This window comes from Pantherophis guttatus, chromosome 11 (genome assembly GCF_059756535.1).
Source record: "Pantherophis guttatus breed Tessera chromosome 11, ASM5975653v1, whole genome shotgun sequence".
Lineage (NCBI taxonomy): Eukaryota > Metazoa > Chordata > Lepidosauria > Squamata > Colubridae > Pantherophis > Pantherophis guttatus.
This window is the reverse complement of record NC_142073.1, coordinates 7,467,310-7,494,219: the sequence shown is the minus strand read 5'-3', so window position 1 is coordinate 7,494,219 and position 26,910 is coordinate 7,467,310. Positions and strand designations below refer to the sequence as shown.

Genomic DNA, 26,910 nt, shown 5'->3' with positions numbered 1-26,910 from the left:
GATTGAACACACAAGGAATTTGTCTTTGGTGCATATGCTCTCAGTGTACAAAAAAAGACAAGATACATTCATCAAGAATCATAAGGTACAACACTTAATGATAGTCACAGGGTACAAATAAGCAATCAAATCATACTAGAAAACAATCAATATAAATCGTAAGGCAACAAGTTACAGTCATACAGTCATAAGTGGAAGGAGATGGGTGATGGGAACGATGAGAAGATTAATAGTAATAGTAATGCAGACTTAGTGAATAGTTTGACAGTGTTGAGGGAATTATTTGTTTAGCAGAGCGATGGCGTTCGGGAAAAAAATGTCCTTGTGTATAGTTGTTCTGGTGTGCAGTGCTCCATAGCGTCGTTTTGAGGGTAGGAGCTGAAACAGTTTATGTCCAGGATGCGAGGGGTCTGCAAATATTTTCACAGCCTTCTTTTTGACTCGTGCAGTATACAGGTCCTCAATGGAAGGCAGGTTGGTAGCCATTGTTTTTTCTGCAGTTCTAATTATCCTCTGAAGTCTGTGTCTGTCTTGTTGGGTTGCAGAACAGGGTATTTCTGTTCTTGTCCTTGTACCACTGATCTAGAGTAGTGTCTCAAAGTGTGGTCTGGGCAGCCTTTCCAGAAGACCATTTCAAGAGTTCATATAAGTCAAATAAATAAATATTTTGACATTTTTGGGGTTTAAATGTCTAGCACAGTAAATTTTGATAGATAACAATCCACATAAACCAAACCACTTAGGAATCTTCAACCATTTTTTTTTTTTAAGAATGGAAAGGGATCCTGAGACCAAAATGATGGAACCAGTCATCTAGGGGATGTTTTCAGGGTACTTTGAAATAGAAATATTTAGTGAGGTAGAATGCATGATGCAGTTGTGAAGAAGTCTTTCTTTCTCTCGCTCAAAAATGCCCCTAAACTTGAGCTCCGTAAAATCTCAAAAGTTGTCCAGCAACAGCTCATTCAAGCCAATGATAATCTTGAAAATTATCATCTGCCTCTACTGTGTTCTTGACTTCTAATTGGGAAATAAAGGATAAAAACCTTTTTAAAATCTTTCATGTGAAGATTCGAGATATTATTTGCTGTAGTGGATCAGGGCATCTTGTTACGTGGTGTTGTAATTGAAGAGGGAATTTCTCCCGCGGAGCGCCTTTTCATTCGGAGTTCCCCTTAAGTGTAACAGGTCACAGTCAATAATGTGTGGTCAAGAGCTGAAAAGGGAAGCCCGTTTTTAATAAAGTCATATAAATAAAGGGCTTCTGTCAATAGCTCTTTTCTTCCTCAGGAGACCTCATTATGAAAGAACATGAAAATAGAAGGTGATGTTTGAGATGAGAAAGGTCAGATTTTTCTTTCTATATAGAGAAGCATCAAGGAGTCATAAAATTAGACCCATAAAAGATTTGAAGATACTGGGCTAATTTCCATGTTATCTGATTGATGTAAACAATTGCACTCAACAATGAACTAAAGGGCCGCCATCAGTGAGATGTTGGACAGCATTTACTTGGTCTGTTGTGTGGATGTTTGGGTGGTTTAAGGGTGGGGAATTGGGGGTGGGGGGGGTGTTTGGGGATTGTTATGTGTGTTGGATCTGGTCTTTGGGTGTTAAGTGAATTTCGTTGTATGGGCACACTGTGTATACACGTACAATGACAATAAAGTTATTATATTATTATAGTTTCAACTCATTGTCAATCAAATCAACTGAATGTCTACGGAGATATTCAGACAATCACCCACGTCACGGTTGTCCCAAAGGTGCTTTTCCCAAAAAGGCAACTGGACCTTTTATTATTTTTTTCCCTTGAAAACATTTCGCTTCTCATCCAAGAAGCTTCTTCAATTTTGACTGAATGGCGTGGAATAAATAAATCCTTCTATTCCCTACCATTCAGTCAGAACTGAAGAAGCTTCTCGGGTGAGAAGCGAAATGTTTTCAAGGGGAAAAAAAACCCCCAAGAAAGTCCAGTTGCCTTTTGAAAAGCACTTTTTGGACATATCAACTGAACATTCAAATGCATCTTGATTGATTCCTTATTCCATCGCAAATTGTCGTTATGCATTGTGAGACTGTGAAGAGCATTAAAGAGTAACTCCTGGAATGCACGACAGCCTCCCTAAATTTATTTTGCAAGATTGGTCACCACACATGTATTATTCACTGATTATTTCAGAATATTTTATAGAACTTTGACACTTCAATAAAAACCTTTTTCATCTCGGCTATTCTTTATTCATCTTGACTGCATACTGTAAGCGGATGCAGAGTTGGTTCAGTGTTTTGATTGGATTGCATAAATTGTTATTCATACTTCATACCAAATTTCTCAATACCCAGGAAATACCGACTGGGTATATTCCTGCAAAGAAGAATTCTAAAAAGTGATTTTTCTCTTTTTCTCCATACAATAAACATTTTAACTGAATGCTGTGTTTTTATTTCCGTGGATTCTCCTGGTTACCTTTTGGAAAAGTGAGGCATAACAGCTGAACACAAATAACTCAATAGAAGTAAACGAAAGCATACTTGAGAATATTTTCAGGAGGCCTGCAATTCTGTTTTTGTTTCTTTGCTGTGATAGTAATCGAGGCCTCCTCATTTCTTCCTTTAGGCTCTGTATACGAGCCCATGAAAAGCATTGATCTGCTAAACCCAGACGCAGAGAGTCTGTGGGATAAATTGGATCATTACTATTGTATAGGTAAGTCACACAAAATTATTTTCCACTTTGAGAAAGTTGAGAGAGCAAAGATAAATGATGTTACGTTCTTGTCTTAAATGTAATTGGGATCATAAAAAATTCACATATTCACTCTGCGCTGCTGTTGATTTGTTTCCTCCAATAATTACCTGTAGACAGGTTAATTGTTAGGGTAATTGTTAGGGTTGAATTTTCATATGATGCTTAATATTAGTAATGCTCATGGCCATACAGTTACTTTTTCCGATTATCCGGAAAATAAGCAAGAAACTAACTGTACACCATCTTGCTTGCCGTAATGGTGCAGTGAATATAATTATTTGGGAAATGCTGTATTTTAAGAAATGCCCTTTCTTCTTCTGAACCTGGTTTGTGATTTGTTTTTAAAAGCAATACTGTCTTTCCCCCAACGACTTCCTCATGTAGGAGTTATAAATGACTTTCAAAAGGAATATTGATTGATTGGTGGAATGTTCAGCCGTGATGTTAATTTCTCAAGAACAGTTGATGACTTCCTCCGCACCATTCAATACAAATCTCCTCAATTTATATAAAGCCTAAATAAATAAATAAATAAATAAAATAAATAAATAAATAATTTTCAAAAGGAGAGAGGTTTGCAAACTTCTCTAAAATGGTGGGTTTAATCAGAAATCACAATTGGGCAATAAATAGCATGTACCTTTCAATAACATTTGAATTGTTACTGTTTAATGACTGAAAGTATTTACAAATTACTAAAGAATTTTTTTATGTTTGATGGAAAGATGTGGCTGTAAGACCAAAAGCATCAAATAATAAAATGCCATCAAACTGTCACATGTCTAGTTTCTTAGGATAGCTTTACAACAAATGCATGCTAAAATATTCTGTTTTTATTTGGGAAGAAGTGCGAATGTCCTCATCACTCTGCAGGGTGAATGGTAAATTTGTCAAACTGATTTCACCAGCTTCTCATGTTTCCAACTTCTGTTCCTTTCATTTCACTTTTACATTGTTTAATTTTTTTAAGAGCTGGTGTCAAAATGTAAACGCAATTTCCAGCATTATTCTCAAATGTGTGTGTTTTTCTTTAATTTATCCAGTCTGTGATTTTGTTTTATTTTATTTTTATTTTAAAGTGTTTTTGTGTATGTTTTTCGAGATTTTGTATAGATTTTTGAGGGGGAACATTCTAGAAAGCGCAGACCTTTTAATGTATTAAAAGATCTGCACTTTCTGGAATATTCCCTCTCAAAAATAAAATAAAACCGCAAACTGGATAAGTTTATAGTTGCTCATCTTAAAATGCATATTGCATTAATTTCTTGCCCTCCCCAGAATTGGGAGATCTGTGATTCTCACAAGGAATTGCGTGTGGTGCTTGATTTTTCAACAGATAAATTCAGGCCTCTGATAAAATCTCAATCTACTTTGTAGCCTATATGGAGGAGAATTTAGTGCTTTTTGTTTTCTTTTAGCACCCAGCCAGGGTGGATCCAAAATGTTAAATTTAATTGATCATATTTTCCTCTTTTTTTGTACACTCTTTTTCTTCTTCTTTTTCTTTTTGTTCTTGTTGTTAGGGTTGAATGTTTGCTTTCGTTTTCTTTCATTTTGTTTGTTTTACTGTTTTGTATTTTTTTTATAAAGCAATAAATAATATTTTTTTAAAAAAGAATAAAAAGTAACAAAAGAGAGAGCGGGATAGGTCTCACAAAGAGAAAAGGGGATGAGCCCAAGAGAAGAAAAGTGAAAGAGAAAATGGCTGCCAGCCCCCATTTTGAGTGTTGCTCCTATTCATTACGGGTAGTCTTCGACTTACGAGCCCAATTGAACCCCAAATTTCTCTTGCTAAGCGAGGCAGTTGTTAAATGAATTTTGCCCCATTTTATGACTTTTCCTGACACCGTTGTTAAGTGAATCACTGTGGTTGGTAAGTTAGTAACACGGCTGTTAAATGAATCTGGTTTCCCCATTGACTTTGCTTGTCACAGGGTCGCAAAAGGGGATCACATGACCCCAGGACACTGTCTGCAACTATCATAAATATGTCATCTCTCTAGTGTTTGAATTTTGATCATGTGTCTGTAGTGATGCGGTCATAAGTGTGAAAAATGATCATAAATCACTTTTTGCGGTGCTGTAACTTTGAACGGTGACTCAATGAACTGTTGTAAGTCAAGGACTACCTGTATCTTCCTTTAGTGAGTGTCTATAGGTTATCCAATCTAGACAGCATACTAAAAAGCAGAGACATCACCCTGCCAACAAAAGTGCGTATAGTCAAGTCTATGGTTTTCCCACTTGCAATGGATGGCTGTGAAAGTTGGACCATAAGAAAGGCTGAGCGCCAAAGAATTGAGGCCTTTGAACTCTGGTGCTGGAGAAGACTCCTGCGAGTCCCTTGGTCTGCAAGGCGATCAAACCGGTCAGTCCTAGAGGAGATCAACCCTGACTGCTCTTTAGAAGGCCAGATCCTGAAGATGAAACTCAAATCCTTTGGCCACCTAATGAGAAGGAAGGACTCCCTGGAGAAGAGCCTAATGCTGGGAACGATTGAGGGCAAAAGAAGAAGGGGACGACAGAGAACGAGGTCGCTGGATGGAGTCACTGAAGCAGTAGGTGTGATCTTAAATGGACTCCAGAGGATGGTAGAGGACAGGAAGTGCTGGAGGAACATTGTCCATGGGGTCGCGATGGGTCGGACATGACTTCGCGACTAACAACAACAACATATGTTATCCACAAAATATTTCTACAGTAGAACAGATTGTTATAAACCCTCTGTAACATCCCAGTCAAATGAGACATTTTCCAGACATTTTTTATTCCCAAGTTTCAGAGAAAACGTTACTTTGATTTTCCTCAGGTGCTGCAATTCTTGGTCGCGTGTTTTATAGGATGCCTCAAGGAATTTCTACTGAAGGAAGCTATAGCAGTTATGTTACTTTTTTTAATAGGGTAGACAAAGCTTAGGGGACCAAATCAACTCACATTGCCAAGAATATTAGATTTTTTTTAAAGGAAACTGTAGGGGGAGAAGCAACTCTCATGGGAAATTAACAACAACGTACTTTGGGGAGTATATTTCTCACCTTATTCATAGGGGAGTTCTTGCCTCATATGGGAAAAAAAAGACGCTTAAGTTTGAAAACAGTTTAAATAATAATTTGTATGTTTCTTCTGTTTCTCTTGGCAGTCAAGGCAACGGTGTTAATTTTCCAAAGTCCGACCACCGGTCTTTTCCCCACCAAAACTTGCACGGAGAATCCGAGAGCAAAGATCCATGATAGTCTTTACTGTGCTGCATGCGTCTGGGCCCTGGCCCTGGCCTACAGGTAAACGAACGGTTTCTTACGTTGTCTCGCTAATTGTACATTCCACTTAAATCCCAAGCCCAAACATTTAGGGAGCAGCTAAAGGGTTAAAACAGAGCCAAGCCTTGAAAATATATTTCTCAGGGACCTTCATTTTGTGTGAAGAGATCGGGCTAAGGGCTATTTTTAGAATGGAATGGAATGGGATAGAGTGAGTTAGGGATAGGATAGGATAGGATAGGATAGGATAGGATAGGATAGGATAGGATAGGATAGGATAGGATAAGTCAGGATAGGATAGGATAGGATAGGACAGGATAGGATTAGAATAGAATAGAATAGAATAGAATAGAATAGAATAGAATAGAATAGAATAGAATAGAATAGAATAGAATAGAATAGAATTTAGTATAGAATAGAATAAGATTTAGAATATGATAGAATAGAATTTAAATAGGATGGGATGGGATGGGATAGAATAGAATAAGATTTAGAATAGGAGAGGAGAGGAGGGGAGGGGAGGGGAGGGGAGGAGAGGAGAGGAGAGAGGAGAGGAGAGGAGAGGAGAGGAGAGGAGAGGAGAGGAGAGGAGAGGAGAGGAGAGGAGAGGAGAAGAGAAGAGAAGAGAAGAGAAGAGAAGAGAAGAGAAGAGAAGAGAAGAGAAGGAATAGAACAGCAATAGCAATAGCAATAGCATTTAGACTTATATACTGCTTCACAGTGCTTTTACAGCCCTCTCTAAGCGATTTACAGAGTCAACATATTATCCCCAACAATCTGGGTCCTCATTTAACCCACCTCAGAAGGATGGAACACTGAGTCAACCTTGAGCCAGTCAGGCTTGAACTCCTGGCAGTGAACAGTGAATTAGCATTCAATATTGTGTTCAAACCACTGCACTTTTTTTTGATGGCATTGCAATTTCGAATGGTCACTAAATGAACTGTTGTAAGTCGAGGACTATCTGTACTTGCTTTATAGACAGTGTCCTGTAATCAAGCTATTTAGCCTCGTCAATTCTGCTGTTGCAGGAAGAGAATGAATGACCATCCCACCTGTCTTGAGTAAGGTAGTTTTAAAATAGTCTGCGTTAAAGTAAAATAACCAAAGCTAGTGCTTAAAAATGCCTTCAAGTTATTCAAAACGCACGTTAAAACATAAATAGAACACATTTATGTAATGATGATACATTAAACTAGGCATCTTTGAATTACTTAATCAGTGGAACTTCCATACAGGTATCAACAGTCAACCCCATTTGTTTCCTAATTATATAGCTCTTAAAGTAAATAGAGTTGTAGTATCTGTTGTATATCAGTATATTCTTCATGACAACAACCTAATTTTGCTTGAAGCTTTATGTTGTATAAAAGGTAAATGAAATAAAAGGTTCTCTAGATTATTTATTTCTTGTTTTCTAGATTATGTCTCTATTATTTTCTATATTTAGTTTTCAAATTTATGTTCTAATCCAGGGGTGTCAAACGGAAGGCCCGGGGCCTGGATCCTGCCCGCAGGGTGCTTAGATTTGGCCTGCGGGGTTGGAAACAGCGAAGGACTGGCCCGTGATGCCTCTGCCAGCAAAAATGCAGCTTGGGAGGGCTGCACATTGCCCTCCCAAGCTCCGTTTCTGCTGGCAGAGGGTTGCAGGAGGCTGTCGTAGCCGAAAACGGAGCTTGGGAGGCTGTTTTCACTGGCAGAGCACTTGGGCCACCACAGGCGCCCCTGACACGAGTGATATCGAATTGGCCACACCGACCCTGGCCAAGTGTCCCCCTCCCTGAGGTCAAACACAACCCAGATGCGGCCCTCAGTAAAATCGAGTTTGACACCCCTGTTCTAAACCTTAACTTCCAATCTTTCAACTTGGTGTATATTTTACTAGTTAGGTTTTTCCTAGCATTAGTTAGTTTTAGAATTTGGTATACTATCATTCTTTGTTAAATTATATTTAACTGACCTCGGTTTTTATTGTAATCTTTAATTTTGTACTTCTGTATATCATCCTAGGAGCTTTGGCCAAAGAATTACTTACCAGTGGGCCGAATAATAAAATCTGCTGATTATTCTTGGCCATAAAAGACAATTATTTCTTAGATCAATTGTAATTTATAACTGTTTATGTGTAGAAAGGGATGCTGGTGGCTCAGTGGCTAAGACGCTGAGCTTGTCGATCGAAAGGTCAGCAGTTCAGCGGTTCGAATCCCTCCTGCCGCGTAATGGGGGTGAGCTTTTGAACTGCTAAGTTGGCAGAAGCTGGGACAAGTAACGGGAGCTCATTTGTCCCAGCTTCTGCCAACCTAGCAGTTCGAAAGCAGGTAAAAAATGCAAGTAGAAAAATAGGAACCACCTTTGGTGGGAAGGTAACAGCGTTCCGTGCGCCTTTGGCGTTGAATCATGCCGGCCACATGACCACGGAGACGTCTTCGGACAGCGCTGGCTCTTTGGCTTTGTAACAGAGATGAGCACTGCCCCCTAGAGTCGGGAATGACTAGCACATATGTGCGAGGGGAACCTTTACCTATGTGTAGAAAAATCCAAGCTTTCTTCTTTCACTTCTGCTACTAGAAGAGTTTGTGACAATGGCTCAAAAGTACTAAAATCACTTTGCAACATAGGAAATTGCCTTGACGGTTGTGCACAAACCACAGGATTAGGCAATAGAAGTTGCCAAAAAGGACTCGTCCACTTTAAACTGAAGTCTTTCCATTGAGATCTGTCCTGTGCGGTTACTCTAATACTGTATAAAACTAGGTTAGCAGTGGAAAAAAGTCTGCAAATTTTTTCTGGAATAGGTTAGTTTTCTGTTTGCCATAAATTAAAACAGAAAAATAAAAATTACCAGTGCCAAATTCTCTGTATTATATTTATTTGGCTAGACACCAGCCATATTACTTTCTACATGAACAGGCCCAGTCTATGATTATTTCCACGTCAAATCAGTTAAGCCTTTTTAGTTAAAAGAATGTGATGCGTTTAATTATCTTTTCTATGAAAGAAGTAATTGAAAGAGGTTTGTTTGTTAATTACTTCTGTTTGCATGTTGCTCCGTTTCCAAAAATTCCGACTGATGTTGAAATAATTGCATAAAATTAAGACATAAAAAAAAAACCTGATAAAAAATAACCACAAGGCCTTGATGTGTCAATCATCTGGGCTGAACGATCTTCAAACCATGTTTTCCTGGCTCTTTGAAAATATAATAAGAAGAAGTTGGCATATCTGAATAGCTTTATTAATTACACAGTTCCTGTCTCTTGGTTTTTGGCTCAATAGTTCCCACGTCTAGGATCCCAAAGACAGCGACAAATTGAAGTAACCAAACAAAACTCAGAAAAAAAAAAGAAGATAAATAAATGAACACCAGGAATAAATAAGGAATGAATCATTTATAGTATTTTTAACACCCTGAATAATTAAATATAAAATTGCCTTTTCTGTAAAAGATGATCAATTATAACAACAGCGGGATTCAGGGCAGGATGCTGTTACCATAGCAACTGATGAACCTACCTTAAAATCTGGGCTTTACCATGCATTGGTGCTCAGTCTGAACTTTCCACAAATCAGATAGGAAATATTTTAAAAATAACGTTAACCGAAACAAGAGAATAGGTGCAAAACAGAGCAGTGCATGGGTTATATTCAAGCTGTCCATTGCCAAAGAGATGGCATTCTGTGTCAAAAAACATTTTTGGGGATTTATCGCTATCATTGGTTTTACCATTTGAAAATGTTGTAACTCCCCCCCCCCCATTCAGTCTTTTGATTTGATCATGCTGCTGCCTCTTTTCTTTTAAATTCTGTGCTTGCATTTTCTTGCATGAATGTAATGTGATACCTGAAATCAGTGGGTTTAATTTGGTTAAGACTTTTTTTTTTTTACATAGTGCTTTTTAAGAAGCTGATTGATTCACAGTGCATGCTGCAGTACTTAATTACTTCTGACAGGTCATTACAATTTTTGGACGAAACTGAGTGCGGTTTTAAATGCTTTTCTGTCTGAGCATTACTATGTTTTTTGACCAAGTGTGTTAGGTTCATGTTGGAATTTATCAGCGATTATTGGGAATTTTAAACTGGCTGCTTTGATCTTTTTCTAACACTTCCGAGGTCTTTGGTGTCTTTTAACATTTTCTGCCTTTCTCTTCATCATCATCATCTTCTTTAAGAACCCCATAATCCCTTGTGGGGTGGAGTCTGGGCAACTGAATGGAGCTGGCAGAGTGTTTTAATGGCCGGATGCCCTTCCTGTTGCCAATGTGGAGTTTTGTTCAGCAGATCTATTCTCAGTGTGACCAGAGAGAGAGAGAGAGAGAGAGAAATATCTGCCTCTACCTAGGATCGAACTCACAGCCTATTGATTGTGAGGCGAGAGCTCCGCCTCTAGGCCACTGCGCCACTCCATTTTCTGCCTTTCTCTTGATATCTTCCATATCTTCATCTTACTGAGCTCGCTCTTTTAGGCATGCTACTTTTCATGAGTTTTAAAATTCAATTTAAAAAAAGCAAATAAATTCCACACAGCTTCTTTTTTCGTTTGTTTGTTTGAAGATTGTGTTGCAATTTTTCTGCCTTCGGTCTTTGAGTTTGGGAAGTGGCAGAGGCAGATGGAAGCAGCTTATGAAACAGCTGCGGAAGCCCAGAAAAAGATTTCTTTAAAAGAAAGGTGTTTCTTTATATGCCCTGTATGTGTATGTGTGTGTGTGTGTGTGTGTGTGTGTGTGTGTGTGGCCAATAAAGAATTCTATTCTATTCTATTCTATTCTATTCTATTCTATTCTATTCTATTCTATTCTATTCTATTCTATTCTATTCTATTCTATTCTATTCGCACTGAGACGGAGGGACTGGCCCAAGGTCACCCAGACAATTTTCATGCCTAAGGGCAGGACTGGAACTCACTGTGTCTCCTGGTGATTGGCCCGAAGTCACCCAGCTGGCTTTCATGCCTAAGGCAGGACTAGAACTCACAATCTCCTAGTGATCGGCCCACCGCCATCCAGACTATTTCTATGGCTAAAGATGGGTCTAGAACTCACTGTTTCCTACTGATCGGCCCAAAGTCCAGCAGCTGGCTTCCATGGTTAAGGTGGGACTAGAACTCACCGTCTCCTAGTTTTTAAGTCATCACCTTCACCAAGCGGCTCAACATCTTATTTCAGTGAAGGCTTTTCTTTCCTTCTGGTTTAAACAATGGTCTCTGCTGTTTTCGAAAGCTGGATAGCTTTTTTCCCACTGCCTTCATTTGAAATACTGTCTTTTGCAAGTGGTTTTTTCCCCCCTTCCCCTCACAATTATTTTTTTCTTGCTGAGACTAATCTCCTTTAAAAGCTTGTCCTATTCATTTTCTCCCCTAATGATAGGTACTTGTCTGAAGTACCCTTGGTAACTGCAAATCAAAGCCCCACTGTTCTTAACCAGTAGAATAAATACCTAAGGTGTTCTGCTTAATTGCAGTTGGAAATGTCAACTTTCAAAATGTATATCTTTAATTTAATTTGCCTGTGTTTAGGACTACTATAAAACACTCGGCAATAGACGTGTTAAGCGGAATATATTAAAAATCAGATGAAAAGAGTGCTAGGGCTTCTGTCGCTTTTACTTACATGCACATCTTGAAATTCTTGATGGAGGGGTTAAACACGTCATAAGTCACGAGTCTCTGCATGCCCACCTTAACTGCCTTCTTAATTCCCGCTCATTTCTCTTGACCGTTAGTAGGTCAGATTTTTGTAGAGAGTTTAAGCTTTTGGCAATGGTTTGCCTTCCAAGCGTGTTTCAATTTAGTTTCTTTCTTTCTTTCTTTCTTTTTTTTTTGGAGCCTAAGCTTGCAATAAATTTTATATTCATTTAAACTCCCTGAAACTCCTGATTTCCATGGGCTTGATCCTGTTTTTGTTGTTGAAACATTTGTTTCTTTCACCATGACAAATGCGAGATCTCAAGTTTTGAAGATCAATGCAGATCTTCTGGAATCTTTCTAATAGTTATTCACGCTTCTGGGATTCAGTGCTTCAGCTTTTTGGAACTTAGGACTTTTACATATAGACAGCATTGGAAAACAGCATTAATGAACTTTGTCGTTTTTTTTTGATTGATGGGACACCCACTGAATGATCTGTCTGTCACATTGAGGCAAAAATGATACCCCTCACAAGAAGCAAGATGCTTTTCTATTATAGCCTGTCTGTTTTAAAATGCCCCCGTAGAGAGGTTTAGTTATTAATTTGCTTCTGAATCTTTTTTTTATCGCGTCGCCTCTTCTGATCATCGATTTTGTTATTAATAATGTTTCTGCTCTAAAGGTTTGTGATTAATGGGTTTTTTTTTTTTTGAAAGGCAGCGAATGCTTTTCCCCCCCTTCATATTAACCACATGTACTTCTTAAAAGTTCACAAAACTCTAGAGGGTATAAATTTAAAAGAAGAGAGAAGGGATTAAAAGAATCAATAAAGAGTATCCGTAATAGGAGGAAAGAGCCTTTAAAGTGGTAAAACATAATCAATGGATGCCAATTTTATGTATGCTTAAAAGTGACTCCTACTGCATCCATTTTCTCTACCATGGAACCAGAGAGTTTAAGAATATCATTCATTCATTCATTCATTCATTCATTCATTCATTCATTCATTCCATTTTGGGATCATCCATCTCCTTCACAGAAGGACTCCATGCGGTGTAGAATAAAAGATTAAAAAACAGTACGTGAAAATTAAGATTTAAGTGAGGCAAGGATTTAAAAGAGGCTGTATGTATGTATATTTCTCAGACCTAGCAACTTTAAGATGTGTGAACTTCAACTCCCAGAATTCCCCAGCCAGCACAACTTTAAAAGTCTTAAAGTTGCTAAGCTTGAAAGACCATGTAGAGTTTATCACTATTTATTGTTTTTTATATGTGATTTTTTAATAATCTTTGGGAGCCGCCCGGAGTCCTTGAGAATGAGTTTCAGTGGCCGTATAAATTTTCTTAAATAAACAAATAACATTTTCAAACATCACCATTGTGTAAACAATACTGTTCTTTCTTTTCCATTTTGTAGCTCATAATTATACAGTATATCCACGTTTTCTTTAAAATAGGAAGACAGAAGAAGACAAAAGTTTCTTTGCAAGAATGACTTGTTCTTCATTTTAGGAAGCCACACTTCATTGTTGGCTTAGTTATTCTCTCTCTCTCTCTCTCTCTTTTTTTTAAAGAGTTGGCTTTTATTCTGGCAAGGTTGATCGGGCCGGAGAATGTTTGCGTTAGCTCGTGTCACTCTATCAAAACAGCCTTAATACTTAAATTATCAAAATAAAGAAAAGGGCTGTGGGTGCTTTCAACTTCCTTCCGAACGAATTTCTAATTTGTTTCATGGGTTTATCTCTCTTATTCAGGCGTATCGATGACGACAAGGGACGAACCCACGAACTGGAGCATTCTGCTATAAAATGCATGCGAGGAATTCTCTACTGCTACATGCGTCAGGCTGATAAGGTAAAACGTCGCATTATGGATAGCAGCAGACACTTTAATTCTAGAGGATTAAGTTAATTGTAAGCATTAAAAGGTTTTGGTGGCAAACAAATTAAAAGGGTCATAGATGTGACGCCAGTTTGCATGCTGCCAGAAAAAAAAGTTTTATTTCTAGGCTCTGGCCCTAATATAGTTAAAAGCCACAGATGAAGACATGCGTGACATAGTAAATCAACTATTTAAAAGCAAACCTTCTTTTAATAACATTTAGAATTTGAACTGAGGGCCAGCCAGAGGCTGCTGGTTGATTTAGTGTTGGAAATGCAATACAGGAAGTCTTTGACTTACGACTGCAATTGAGCCCAAAATAGATATGTTGTCAAGTGAGACATTTATTAAGCGCATTTTGCTCCATTTTACGACCTTTCTTGCCACAGTTGTTAAGCGCATCCCTGCGGTTGTTAAATTAGCAACATGGTTGTTAAGTCAATCTGGCTTCTCCATCAGAAAAGATCGGAAGGTCACAAAAGGTAATCAGAAGGTGTTCTGCCCCAGCTACGGACCCCAAAGAACGCAGCACACACAAAGTCCGTTCAAACCTTGGTTTACTAAATAAATCAGTCTTTTACAACAACGGCTGTTAATTAACTGCATTAACAGCCGCCAAGAGTTCAAAGAATAATAACTGAAAGCTTACTGTGGTTGGCAGAATGCCCAGAAGCAATTTGCAGGAAGCTGATAAGATAAGCAAGACAAGACACGAAGGAATGTGAACGAAGTTGTTCCCTGCAAATTGCTTCAGTTAGCGTTCCTCCTTAAAAAGGCTAAGGGAGTGCCTAATTAGCCCCAAGCCTTACTCTTGAGGAGACCTCCTCCTGAGGAGCCACTCCTGCCTTTTGGCAGCTCTGTGCACCCATGCATCGAGAAGAGGCTCTTCCTCTTTGTCCTCTTCACCCATGGAAGCTTCTGGAGGTTCTGAAGGCCCTGGCTGAATCCCCGCCTCTGGCACCACATCTTCTCCAGCCTCCTCATTGTCCGACTCGAGTGCCAGCTGCACAGGCTGCTGGCGCAGCATCACACCAGCCTCCTCGCTGTCTGAATCACCTACTAGCTGCACAGGCCGCGTACGGGCCACAACAACTATGCTCTTATTGCTAAGTATCAACTTCAGACATAAGGCCTACTAAAATAAATCAGGATTCCAGTAATTTTAAGACAAGTCCAGTGCATTCTGATTTTTCCCACCCAGAAAAAGAATTGGCATCACTTCTATTGCACAGCCACCTTTAACATCAAATAGAATAGAATAAAAACATTATTGTCACTTTATATGTACACTAATCAGCATGCATTAAAATGCAATTTTGTTGCATTCAGCTCTCAAAAAACAACCGTTATGCATGCACCCACAGACACACACACATACATACTGTATATGACAAAGCACAAAGCATTTTTCTGGTGTCCCAGTTATAATCATTGGTGACCAGCATTTTACATTTTACGCTTTAAATTACACATATAACCACTTTTTAAATTATACCCTTTTAATTTGCAAGGTTTTTTTTAGATGATCTATGGCATAGCTGCCTCCTTCCCAATTAGTCAGGGAAAATACCTTAAAGGTGGAAAAATAATATTTAGCGTGCTTTCTTTTTCTTCAAATGGTGGTTGTTTCCGGGTTCCACTCTATTCTCATTAAATCTTTACCAAAATAGCAGAGAGTTTTAAAAATGCAGTGGGTCCATGCTATTTAAGGGATGACATGTTTCTTTACTTTTCTATCAGTTCTGAAAAATTTAGTTTGACAAGGTCTTTCTTGAAGTGATGGCATTTCTCCCTTTTGATACGGATTTATTTGACATGGTGTTCAATCATTTTTGATATAGTTAATCAGAAAAGATTATTTATGAGTTCAGGGTCCCAGGAGGATCCTGTTGTGTCGCAAATGGAAAAAGAATTTCCTGCCTTAAATTTGTGTATAGATTATTTTTCCTTGTAATGAAGTTAGAATTTGTTACTGGTCACTGTTTAGTGTTGGTTGAAGACTATATATATATTTTCCTATAAAGTAATTTTAAATCTTATTTTTTCTAGTAGTATTATTTTCCTTGTAATGATGTTAGAATTCAGCTCTTGGGCTCTTTGTAGGAAAGCAACGTTGCTACATTTGTTTCTTGTCGGTGTCTCTTGTTTCTAAACTTCATGGGCTTTGCCAAGAAAAGCCTTTGGCAGGGTGCCAAAGAAGATAAAGGTTTGTGATAAGGCCAAAGGACTTTTTCTGAAGGACTTTTTTTGGAATTAATTTGGACTAAGCTGGGAATGATATTGTTTCTTTAGGACTGATTGTGTCTGGTAATAACTACGTGGTCACAACATCAAGGTGGGAGTGCAGAAAAGCAAAATCTTCCTGTTTAGATGAGTTTTCATAATGACATTCTTTCAGAGGATGTTTGAAAGCAAGATCTACTTGGAAATAAGATTGTTTGAGCCGACGGAGCTCCACGGCTTCAGATTTTGAAATAGGCAGCTTGGATGATAATACAGTGCCCGGAATGAAGGCATTAGAATAACAACTAATATAAAACTTAATGTTTTCAATTGATGGCGGGCTATTTAACAATCCTATAATTTGTCTATCTAGCCTTGACATCGCGCATCATTATCATGAAATATCTTTTCAAACCTTATGCTACAATAGAGGTAATCTCATTCCAAAATGCGAAGTTGTGTTAATAGTGCCAGTCATTTAGGGCACGTAGACATAAAAACCCAACTCATCTCCCCACCTCTGATGGATTTTGAAGAAGTCGTTTAATCTACCTGATCATTACACCTTGATAGCTTCATTTTATTTGGCTGGCCCGTGTCACGAGCGCAAAGTCGTATTGATATTAAATTTGACTATGTTGTGCTTCGCTTAAACAAAAACTCAGCACAGGTAAATAAGTTCCGCTACCTTATTTTTCTGTCATTTTAGCTTTCAACCTCTAGCTAATTGTGGTTTAAAATTTCTTTTGACATAGTAAATTTTTCTTTTCTTGATGTTGCCACAATGCTAAGCGAAGGGGAATAAGAATGAACAATTGGTAGCAGATGCTAACACTGTAAATTTGCTACTGATTCATCTATGAAGTTTCTGGTTTTTTTCCCTCCAATACCTACAAGGTGACATATGCCAGCAATTACTCAGTGTTATTCTCCTGATATTTGGGACGGCAGGTGTGATGAAACCTACCTTTTCAACACCCCTGCACCTGAACTTACAGAAAAGGCAGGCGGAGTCTGTCACCTCTTATTTTGTAGCGCAGCTCTGGCATGAAAGGGAATAATTAAAGCAGAATTGATGGAAGAAAAGTGGAAGTTACAAGGCAAAAAAGAAGAGAAAAATAAAGCAAGAGAGATGGACAAAGGATTTTTTTAAAAAAGAAACAAAACAAAACTTTCAGAACATTGCCAAAAAAAAAAAAAAAATATCCCCCAACTCAAACCCAGGATGAAGAAAATAATATATTGTGCCTACAGAATTCAAGTTTTAATATTGATAAGAAATACCCTCAAATTATTTGGTTCTAGCATTATTTAAAGACATGCTAGAATAAACCAAAACCGTTGATGTCTTCAAGACATCCTTATATCTTGGGAACTTAATGGTAGGCCCAGGGCATTTTTGTGACATGAACCTGAAGGATTTTTCGCTGTTGCCTTCTTCCAGAATGTTCTTGGCTTTCCAGATCCAGCCTATGGCCCTAGAGTCCTCTGGTGATCTTCTAGCTAAGGATGAAAGAAGGTTCACTCTCTTGCCTTCTGAACTGGGGTGAAATGCTACCGGTTCGCACCGGTTCGGGCAAACCGGTAGTGATAAAAGCTACCGGTTCACGCGAACCGGTATTTCCGACAATCAGCTGTGCTGCGTGATCTAAATCGTGCGGCACAGCTGTTCCCCCCCCTCACTGTTCTATTTACCTTCTTAAGCCTCCTTTTTCCATGCGAAGTGTGCATTTGGTGCACATTGTGCACGCGTGCACAGTGTGTGTTTGGTGCGCATTGCGCATGCGCAGGCAGTGAACTGGTGGAACACCGCGGAGGATTCCACCATTGCTTCTGAACCTCAAGAAGTTTTCTGCACCTGCCGCATTCCCTCAGAGAGAAAAAAAAGCGTACAACCAACTCACATTTCAACCTGCTCATACCCAGACCCTCAACGGATTTTATTATTTATTTGAATTTATCGGCCACCAAACTCCAGACTTTCCAATCCGTTTGCAAAACTGTTCATAGCCTAACTCAGATCCCCATCGTTGTGCTCTTGAGAACACCCCTCTTGTCACCCTGCTCCTTCTGATCTTTTTATTTTTTTAAAGGCTTTTTATTTTTTAAGAAAACTTAAACCGGAAGGCTAACGTCTTCTTTCTATGATTCAGGAGCCTATTTTAAATATAACTGTATTGGAGAAACATATGTGGGAGATGAACGGTTTAGAAGTATGAGGTAGGGAAGTAGGTACCGGGTTTCCCCGAAAATAAGACCCTGTCTTATATTTTTTTGAACCCTGAAATAAACGCTTGGCCTTATTTTCAGGGAGATCTTATTATTTTGGGGCATGTGGAGCAAGATGGGGCTCCTCTTGCCATCTTACCTGATTTCCAGCTCTGCGTTTAAATATTTTTTTGGGGGGAGCTTATTTTCAGAGAGAGGCTTATTTTAGTGCCTGCGCCCAAAAGCCCGATTGGGCTTATTATCAGGGGATGTCTTATTTTTGGGAAAACAGGGTAGATAGATAGGATAGATATAGAGGCATGATAGAGGTAGGTAGGTAGGTAGGCAGGGAGAGAGAGAGAGACAGACAGACACGAGAAGGGTAGGTAGGTAGAGAGGCAGATAGAGAGACAGAAATAGGTAGAGAGGTAGAGAGGTAGACAGACAGATAGGTAGATAGGTAGAGAGGCAGGTAGAGAGAAAGAAAAAGGTAGGTAGAGAGGCAGATAGAGAAAGACAGACATAGATAGGTAGGTAGATGGAGAAGCAGAGACAGAAATACAGAAACATGTAGATAGGTAGGTAGGTAGAGAGGCAGACAGAGACAGACAGACACAGGTAAGTAGGCAGGTAGGCAGAGAGGCAGAGACAGACGTAGGTAGGTAGGTAGGTAGGTAGGTAGGTAGGTAGGAAAAGAGGCAGATGGAGAGACAGGCAGGCAGACACAGATGGATATAAAAATATGTACTGCGCACAAAAGCTTCTCTTTGGTTTCCTGCTTTGTGGTTCTGAATTGTAAAAAATCCTCAGACTGCTTAATTGCTTTTGGGGATGGCAGTTGAGATAGGGTGGCAGGTTGACCCAAGTAATAGCCAGAAGGATGATGGGAAACATGAATGGAGGTCCCGCAAACAGTGGGGTCCTGGGGTGAAAGTGTGGTAGAAACGCATAGTTGGACGCTTTAGAACAGAATGTCTTTTTATGACTTACTCAAGAAAATTGATATGGCTGCTGACTCACTCTCAGTGACCTACCAGGGATAAAAGCCCAACTCCAAAAGTAATAACCACCAATCTCCTTGGAGGTTCAACAATCGGACAAGCCCCACGATGGTTTTTATATCCCTTCTGGAGTCTCCAGAATGAACACTGCAGATCAAAGGGTGTGCAAAGGACAGCAGTGAATCACAACAATCGCATGGCAAATGACACTGGTGTGGAATCCCATTACGAGGCGATATTTCTGACTAGTGAAGAGAGAAATGTTCATTGCCCAGGAAAATAGTTACAACTCTGGATCTTGTCATTTTAATGGTTTGCTATACTGCCGCCAGTGCCTTTTGTAAGCGGTTTCGCATTGCTGCCTGATTGTATTAATATTGCTGTAATTACGTGATACTGCTTTTCTTCTGACGGGCGGCATTGAGCTTCCGCTGTAAACATCCTTGGGTATTTGTGAGAAGGTAAAGCATTGTTAAGGGACGCGGTGGCTCAGTGGCTAAGGCGCTGAGCTTGTTGATCGAAAGGTCGGCAGTTCAGCGGTTCGAATCCCTAGTGCCGCATAACAGGGTGAGCTCCCGTTACTTGTCCCAGCTTCTGCCAACCTAGCAGTTCGAAAGCACGTAAAAAATGCAAGTAGAAAAATAGGGACCATCTTTGGTGGGAAGGTAACAGCGCTCCGTGCGCCTTTGGCATTGAGTCATGCCGGCCACATGACCACGGAGACGTCTTCGGACAGCACTGGCTCTTCGGCTTTGAAACTGAGATGAGCACTGCCCCCTAGAGTTGGGAACGACTAGCACAGGGAACCTTTACCTTTATAGCATTGTTCTCTAAGCCCGGGTCCTTTTGAAAGCAAAATGGCTATGTTTTTTCTGGAAATCTGTTCATATTCCCATCCCATTCGAGGGGCATTCATCCCAAAGTGCTTGGCTAAAAATCTATGGAGATTCTCAGTCATCCAGGCCGTAGTTGTCCCAAAGGTGCTTTTTTCAAGAGGCAATTAACTGGACTTTCTTGTTTTTTCCTTGAAGACATTTTGCTTCTCATCCAAGAAGCTTCTTCAGCTCTGACTGGATGGTGGGGAATGGAAGGATTGATATTCCTTGCAGACAGCTGGTCATTTGCATCCTTTTCGAGGGTCGTTGAGGCCACTTGGAGGTTTATCTGTGTCCTCAGGGGTAGTTTATCTGTGTCCTCCTGAGTAGTGCTCCTGGTTCCTGCAGTCTGAATTTCCAGAAAAATTGCAGACTACAGGAACCATTTTGCGGTATTCAGGTGACCCTGAGTACCCAGATAAACTTCCAAGTGGCCTCAACGGCTCTCTTAAAAAAAAAAAATGGAAATGATCATCTGTCTGCAAGGAATATAAATCCTTCCATTCCCCACCATCCAGTCAGAGCTGAAGAAGCTTCTTGGATGAGAAGCGAAATCAGAGGTGGGTTTCAGCAGGTTCTGACCAGTTCTGGAGAACCGGTGGCGGAAATTTTGAGTAGTTCGGAGAAACCGGTAGTAAAAATTCTGACTGGCCCCGCCCCCATCTATTCTCTGCCTCCAGAGTCCCAGTCGATCGGGAGGAAATGGGGATTTTACAGTAACCGTCCCCTGGAGTGGGGAGGGAATGGAGATATTACAGTATCCTTCCCCTGCCACGCCCACCAAGCCACGCCATGCCCACCAAGCCACGCCCACACAACCGGTAGTAAAAAAATTTGAAACCCACCATTGAATGAAATGTCTTCAAAGAAAAAAAAACAAGGAAGTCCAGTTGCCTCTTATTAAAAAGCACCTTTGAGGAAACTATGACCTGGATGACTGAGAATCTCCATCAACTCTGTATGGGAAAGACTTGACCCTCCCTAGATAAAAGGACCATTTTTGCATTTGCCTTTCTTTCATAAGTGCCAAGATGAAAATGGCAAAGTAACAGCAGGACTCCTTTGCTCCTGATATCCCTCCAGGGAAATGTTTAAAAAAAAAACAAAAAACGTAATATTTGCAAGAAAGAAGAAATTGCCTTTGATTCAATGCCATGTTTGCCGTTGCTGCCTTTCTATTACACAACACGATGCTTTTTCCAATCTACCCTTCTGGGAAGCAGTTTTAAAACCCTTACCTTTTGCCAAGAAAAATGATAAATGAAAGAGGTAACGGCTGCAAAAACTCAAAAGTGCTTTTCTTAGAAATCCAACTGTGGTGATGTTTAGTGGCTCGTGGATACTTCGTTGTCGGTAGCTTGACTCATCCAAATATTTGTGTGGAATTACATGTAATCTTTTTTTTCCCCCCCCAGGTTCAACAATATAAGCAGGATCCTAAGCCCTCCAAATGTCTGCATTCTATTTTCAACGTTCACACAGGTGATGAGGTCTTTTCTCATGAGGAATATGGTCATCTACAGGTACGAAACGATGGTGTTTTTTTTTTAAAAAAAACAAAAACAAAAAAAATCTACTACAGAGCCAGAGTGAGTTTGAATATTTCCTTCCTGCTGTTTAGTTAAAGGCTACCGTTCTTTTTAAAAATGTCTTCAATTATGGAGCTTGACAAATTGATTTTCCTGCTTTAACCTACCAACAACAGCAAGCTGTTTTGCAGTCTGATTTGTTGCTGTATAATTCAGTGTAAACAATACCAGGGTAATGGCCGAAATGAATTGTCGCTGTCTTTGAAACACGACGAGCTTGGATCTGTGGAATGCAGACCTTAAAATATGTTTATAGATTGATTTTAAGAATTGCTGATCTGGATACTCGGTTATGCTTGGTGAATCAATTTCCCCTTCCAGAACACCCCCAGCCGCTTAATTAAAAGTTAATGGGTTTTTAATTTAATTCTTAGTTTTCTTTCCTTCTTTCCTCCATTCAATGGAGTTTCCTTACTGCGTGGGCCGGATTTTGGATTGTCAGATGTCAATTTTACCTGGGAGAGGTGGGTTTCAGCAGGTTTTGACCAGTTCTGGAGAACCAGTAGAAATTTTGAGTAGTTCGGAGAACCGGTAGTAAAAATTCTAACTGGCCCCGTCCCCATCTATTCTCTGCCTCCCAAGTCCCAGTCGATCGGGAGGAAATGGGGATTTTACAGTATCCTTCCCCTGGATTGGGGTGGGAATGGAGATTTTACAGTATCCTTCCCCTGCCACGCCCACCAAGCCATGCCCACCAAGCCACACCATGCCCACCAAGCCACACCCACAGAACTGGTAGCAAAAATTTTTGAAACCCGCCACTGGATAACAGTACAGGTAGTCTTCAATGACCATAATTTCTGTTGCTAAGTGAAACATTTGTTAAGTGAGCTTTGTCAGGGCGTTGATTAATCCCATTCTGCTTTTGGGATAATCGCACCTGATTACGAGGAGCGGATCGAGACCTTTCCTTGCAAGTATACTTTAAGAAAAACAAAACCCGAAGATATATTCTAAGAAAACTCATTTATTTGTTATAAAGAAAATAAAACAACTAACTGATCTAATTGGTTACATTTTGAAAAAGTTCGTGCCAGCTATTTCTCAGCCGGACCTTCCTGGGCAAGAGAACAAAGGAAGGAGTGAAGGAATGTGGATACACGTAGCTTACTGATAAGAAGTTGGCAAGCTACGGAAAGTCTGACAGTCCAGAAATGAGAGCTCAGCTGGTAAATACAAAAACGCAGTGACAAGCTTTGCCCCATTTTACGACCTTTCTCGCCACCGTTCGTTAAGCGAATCACTGCAGTTGTTCAATTAGTCAAACTGTCGTTAAGTGAATCTGGCCTCCCCATTGACTTTGCTTGTGAGAAGGTCGCAAAAGGGGATCACGTGACACCCCCCCCCCGGCCAGGACATTGCAACCGTCATAAATATGAGTCGATTGCCAAGCGTCCGAATTTTGTTCACATGATCTTGGGGATGCTGCAAAGGTCGTAAGTGTGAAAACTGGTCCTAAGTCACTTTTTTTCAATGTCGTTGTAACTTTGAACGGTCACTAAACGAACTGTGGCAAGTCAAGGACTATCTGCAGGGCCGGATTTTCCTATAGGCTAACTAGGCTTCAGCCTAGGGCCTCAAGATCAAGAGGGGCCTACATTCAAATTGTTAGCAAAATTAAAATTACACTATTCTAAAAACAGTGAACACTAAAACACTGAACTGAAAATAAGGAGAAATTCTACGCATATGACTAATAAACAAACATAAAAACTTAAAAATGGGAGGTGAAAGGGCCTCATAAGTGGAATAGCCTAGGGCCTCTTTTCATCTAAATCCGGCCCTGACTATCTGTAATCTCGTTCCTGACTCTGAATAGATTAGAATGTTCCCCTAGCAATAACAAGGCATTTCTAACACGGCGGCTGCGGTTTTTGTTTTTTTTTCCTACTTCAGAAAAGCTTCAGAATCCCTTTGAAATAAGAAATGGTGTAGGTTCTCCTGAGGAACGTGGTGGCTCAGTGGCTAAGAGGCTGAGCTTGTCAATCGAAAGATCGGCAGTTCAGCGGTTCGAATCCCTAGTGCCACGTAACGGGGTGAGCTCCCGTTACTTATCCCAGCTTCTGCTAACCTGGCAGTTCGAAAGCACATTAAAAATATGCAAGTAGAAAAATAGCTGTTACCTTCCTTTGGTGGGAAGGTAACAGCGTTCCGTGCGCCTTCGGCGTTTAGTCATGCTGGCCACGACCACGGAGATGTCTTCGGGCAGCGCTGGCTCTTCGGCTTTGAAACGGGGATGAGCACCGCCCCCTAGAGTCGGGAACGACCAGCACATATGTGCGAGGGGAACCTTTACCTTTAGGTTCTCCTGCTTGGGCAGAGGGTTGGACTAGATGACCTAAAAGGTCCCTTCCAATTCTGTTAGATCTGTTAAATACAATATTGTACATGATAATGCTGCAATGGTATTTCCTGCTGGGCATAGTTTGGTTCTGGAACTGTGCAATTTGATGAATCTTAGGCATCACATCGCAAATTAATTAACTGCTATGGCTGCTTTTAGTTTGGGAAACGTAGGGGGTTTTTGTCAACGCTATTTTTATTGCTTATGTTTTAATGGGGAATTGCTGTGGAAAAGGCAGTTGTTTAACTGTAGTTACGTTGTTACGGCTTGCCTCCTTGAAAGCAAAGAGAACCGAAGGATTTCATTTGGAAGACTTTTTATTCTTTAGGTTGTCAGGTGAAAGAACGGATGTCATTCGGCATGTTGCAATCTGGGCAGTCTTTTGACGTGCGGTTGTTTCCTTTGACATTATTCCCCCAGCCATAATGTCTTGTAGAAAATTGCCATTGGCAAATCACACGTTGGCACAGGGGTGAAATCCAACAGTTTCTGACAGGTTCTGGAGAACCGGTAGCAGAAATTTTGAGCAGTTCGGAGAACCGGTAGCGGAAATTTTGAGTAGTTCGGAGACCCGGCAAATACCACCTCTGGTTGGCCCCAGAGTGGGGTGGGAATGGAGATTTTGCAATATCCTTCCCTCAGGAGTGGGGAGGGAATGGAGATTTTGCAGTATCCTTCCCCTGGAGTGGGGTGGGAACGGAGATTTTGCAGTATCCTTCCCCTGCCATGCCCACCAAGCCACGCCCACAGAACCAGTAGTTAAAAAAAAATTGGATTTCACCACTGGGCTGGCATCTAAGAGATAATGACGTCAACAGAAGAAAACAGTGTCATTTTTCATCAACGTAATTCAAATCTAACGAATCAGATGCTGAAGATGGTCCAAATGTCCATCTTCGCACTTCTACCATAGGGCAGAAGACATCGAAGCATAGCGAGCCGAACAAATAGGTTTAAAAATAGTTTCTATCCTTGGGCTGTCAGACTCTTAAACACAACCACAATCACTTCACGCACACACAGAAATGTATGACTGGTTTTTCTTTTACTTTCTTTTTCTTTTCCCCCCCTAATTACTTGCATAGGAATTATTCTTTATGCTATTTATTTTGTTTGTATTTTTTCTCATGGATTGCACCAGTGAGGCTCAAACCAATTTCGTTGTATGCATGATGTACAATGACAATAAAGGTTATCCTATCCTATCCTATTCAAAGGAAATCTAATCCGTCAGTCCTTAAAGGAAGAGCAAGAAACACCCCTGGGTGAAATTATACAAAGATAACCAGAAGTTTATCCTAGCAGGCAGAGAGGTCCCCCATCTCTCTTCCTCATAATATTGGTCAAGATTTCCTGCGGAGGGAAGCCTTCATTTGGACCATCTTCAGGTGTTTGTAGCCTCCATGTTTCTAGTGGGCAAAGATAGAACTGTTACTGATATATATGCTTTCAAAACAATTTTGAAATTAAGTTGAGGGCTGCTGGTTGCCTCATTCTATTCTAGAGGGTATTTGGGCATCCTTGATAATGAAATAAATAACTTTTAAAATACCGTAAACCCAAACTGATTGAATTTCGTGTTTTATTTGAAAGCCAGTATTTTCTAAAACGAATGCTGAAGGAAACCATCATTGCCCCTTGAAGAGGTATCTCTGATCCCTGAACCGTACTTTGTATCATGTCATTACAACTCAGGGACACAAGGCAAAAATTACAATAGGAAGCTCCCAGCTCCTAAGCACGTGAGGGATTATCAACCTCTTCCAGATACAGGCATTTATTTTCCATTTTACACCTGTTATTTTCATTCCTTCTGATTTTACTCGACACACTGACTGCAGGCATCATAGTACGGAGCTGGCTAATTTTTTCTTCTTCTTTTGACAGGATTATTTCTTTTATCTTTTCCTTTTTTTCCCCCTCCGTCCAGATAAATGCTGTATCCCTCTTCCTACTCTACCTGGTGGAGATGATTTCATCCGGCCTGCAGATCATCTACAACACAGACGAGGTACGAAATGAGCCAATTCCATATCTCACAAAAGCAGACTGTAGGAATTTTACAGGCTTTTAAACAAAATGGAAGAAAATTCTTTTTCCTTGGGCGTTTTCCGAAATAGCTGTATTGAATTACAATTGGAGCAATATTTTTTTTTCTTTCTTTCTTGCCTTGAACGATAGCAAGAAACTATTTCTGTTAACTTTTCTGTTAACCATGTAAAAGCTAGTCAGGAGTCTCCAAATGCGGCAATTTTAAGACTTGTGGACTTCAACTCCCAGAATTCTCCAGCCAACCTTATTGGCTGGGGGAATTCTGAGAGTTGAAGTCCACAAGTCTTAAAAGTTGCCCCGTTTGGAGATACCTGGGTTAGGTAAATGTGCCATGGATCATAAAGCATTACACTCATGTAATATACCAAACACCATTTTCTTCCCTCCTCCAATAACAAATGCTTCCTAAAATACCATTTCTGTTTCTATTTTTAAAAGAATCCCTATCAATTCCAGCATTTACATTCTCTTGCACGCAACGGGCTGTTAATGCCTGCAGAGATTTCCCTGCTCATTCCAGAAGTGCCACTTAAAACAGCTTCTAAAGCATGTGTAGAATTATTGTGAATGGTATACGTGAAACATGACTTCCGTACAAATGCATATGAAACCTGGATCTGGGGAAATTCAAGGCGGAAGGATTCCCACCACTTGAAATCAAGTTGTCCTAAGTTTTCTGCATTAAAGCACTTTTAAATTTCAACGCTGTACTAAAATAAACCTGGCTGTAAAACAGGCCTTGACAAGAGAAGAAAGGTTTTCCTAGGTCTCTTAAATCCAACTGTCTGCACTTCTCAGTAATCTGCATAAACTCTTCTATAATTGAGAAGTATTGACCTGAAGGCTCTCACTGGTTTATTTCCTCCGGTAGTGAGTTTTTGGTTTTAATTATATGATGCTTACCTTTCAGTTCTTAGGCATCCCATGCTCCCCGAATGCGGCAGGTTTTTTTAACAATAAAAGTTAGGTGGGATTTGTAAGGCTGTATATAGAAGGGATTGGGGTGGCCTGGACTAGAAGTGTCTGTCCCTGATTTTCTGGGTGGTAGCATCATCTGAGATCATCTGAGATATTCATATCTAAAATGAGATTTGGCTGGC

The 26,910-nt window shown here is 40.0% G+C and overlaps 1 protein-coding gene across 4 annotated transcripts in view; it reads left to right on the top strand.

The window, feature by feature from the left end:
• Positions 1 to 26,910, top strand: part of PHKB (phosphorylase kinase regulatory subunit beta) — a 117,334-nt gene that overhangs the window by 10,139 nt on the left and 80,285 nt on the right. For all 4 annotated transcript variants that reach the window (XM_034426455.3, XM_087877294.1, XM_034426453.3 and 1 more), the window contains 5 exons: positions 2,621 to 2,710; positions 5,892 to 6,030; positions 13,392 to 13,491; positions 21,241 to 21,348; positions 25,689 to 25,769. In XM_034426455.3, coding sequence (XP_034282346.2) covers positions 2,621 to 2,710; positions 5,892 to 6,030; positions 13,392 to 13,491; positions 21,241 to 21,348; positions 25,689 to 25,769 — 518 coding nt within the window. The remainder of the gene's footprint in view (positions 1 to 2,620; positions 2,711 to 5,891; positions 6,031 to 13,391; positions 13,492 to 21,240; positions 21,349 to 25,688; positions 25,770 to 26,910) is intronic.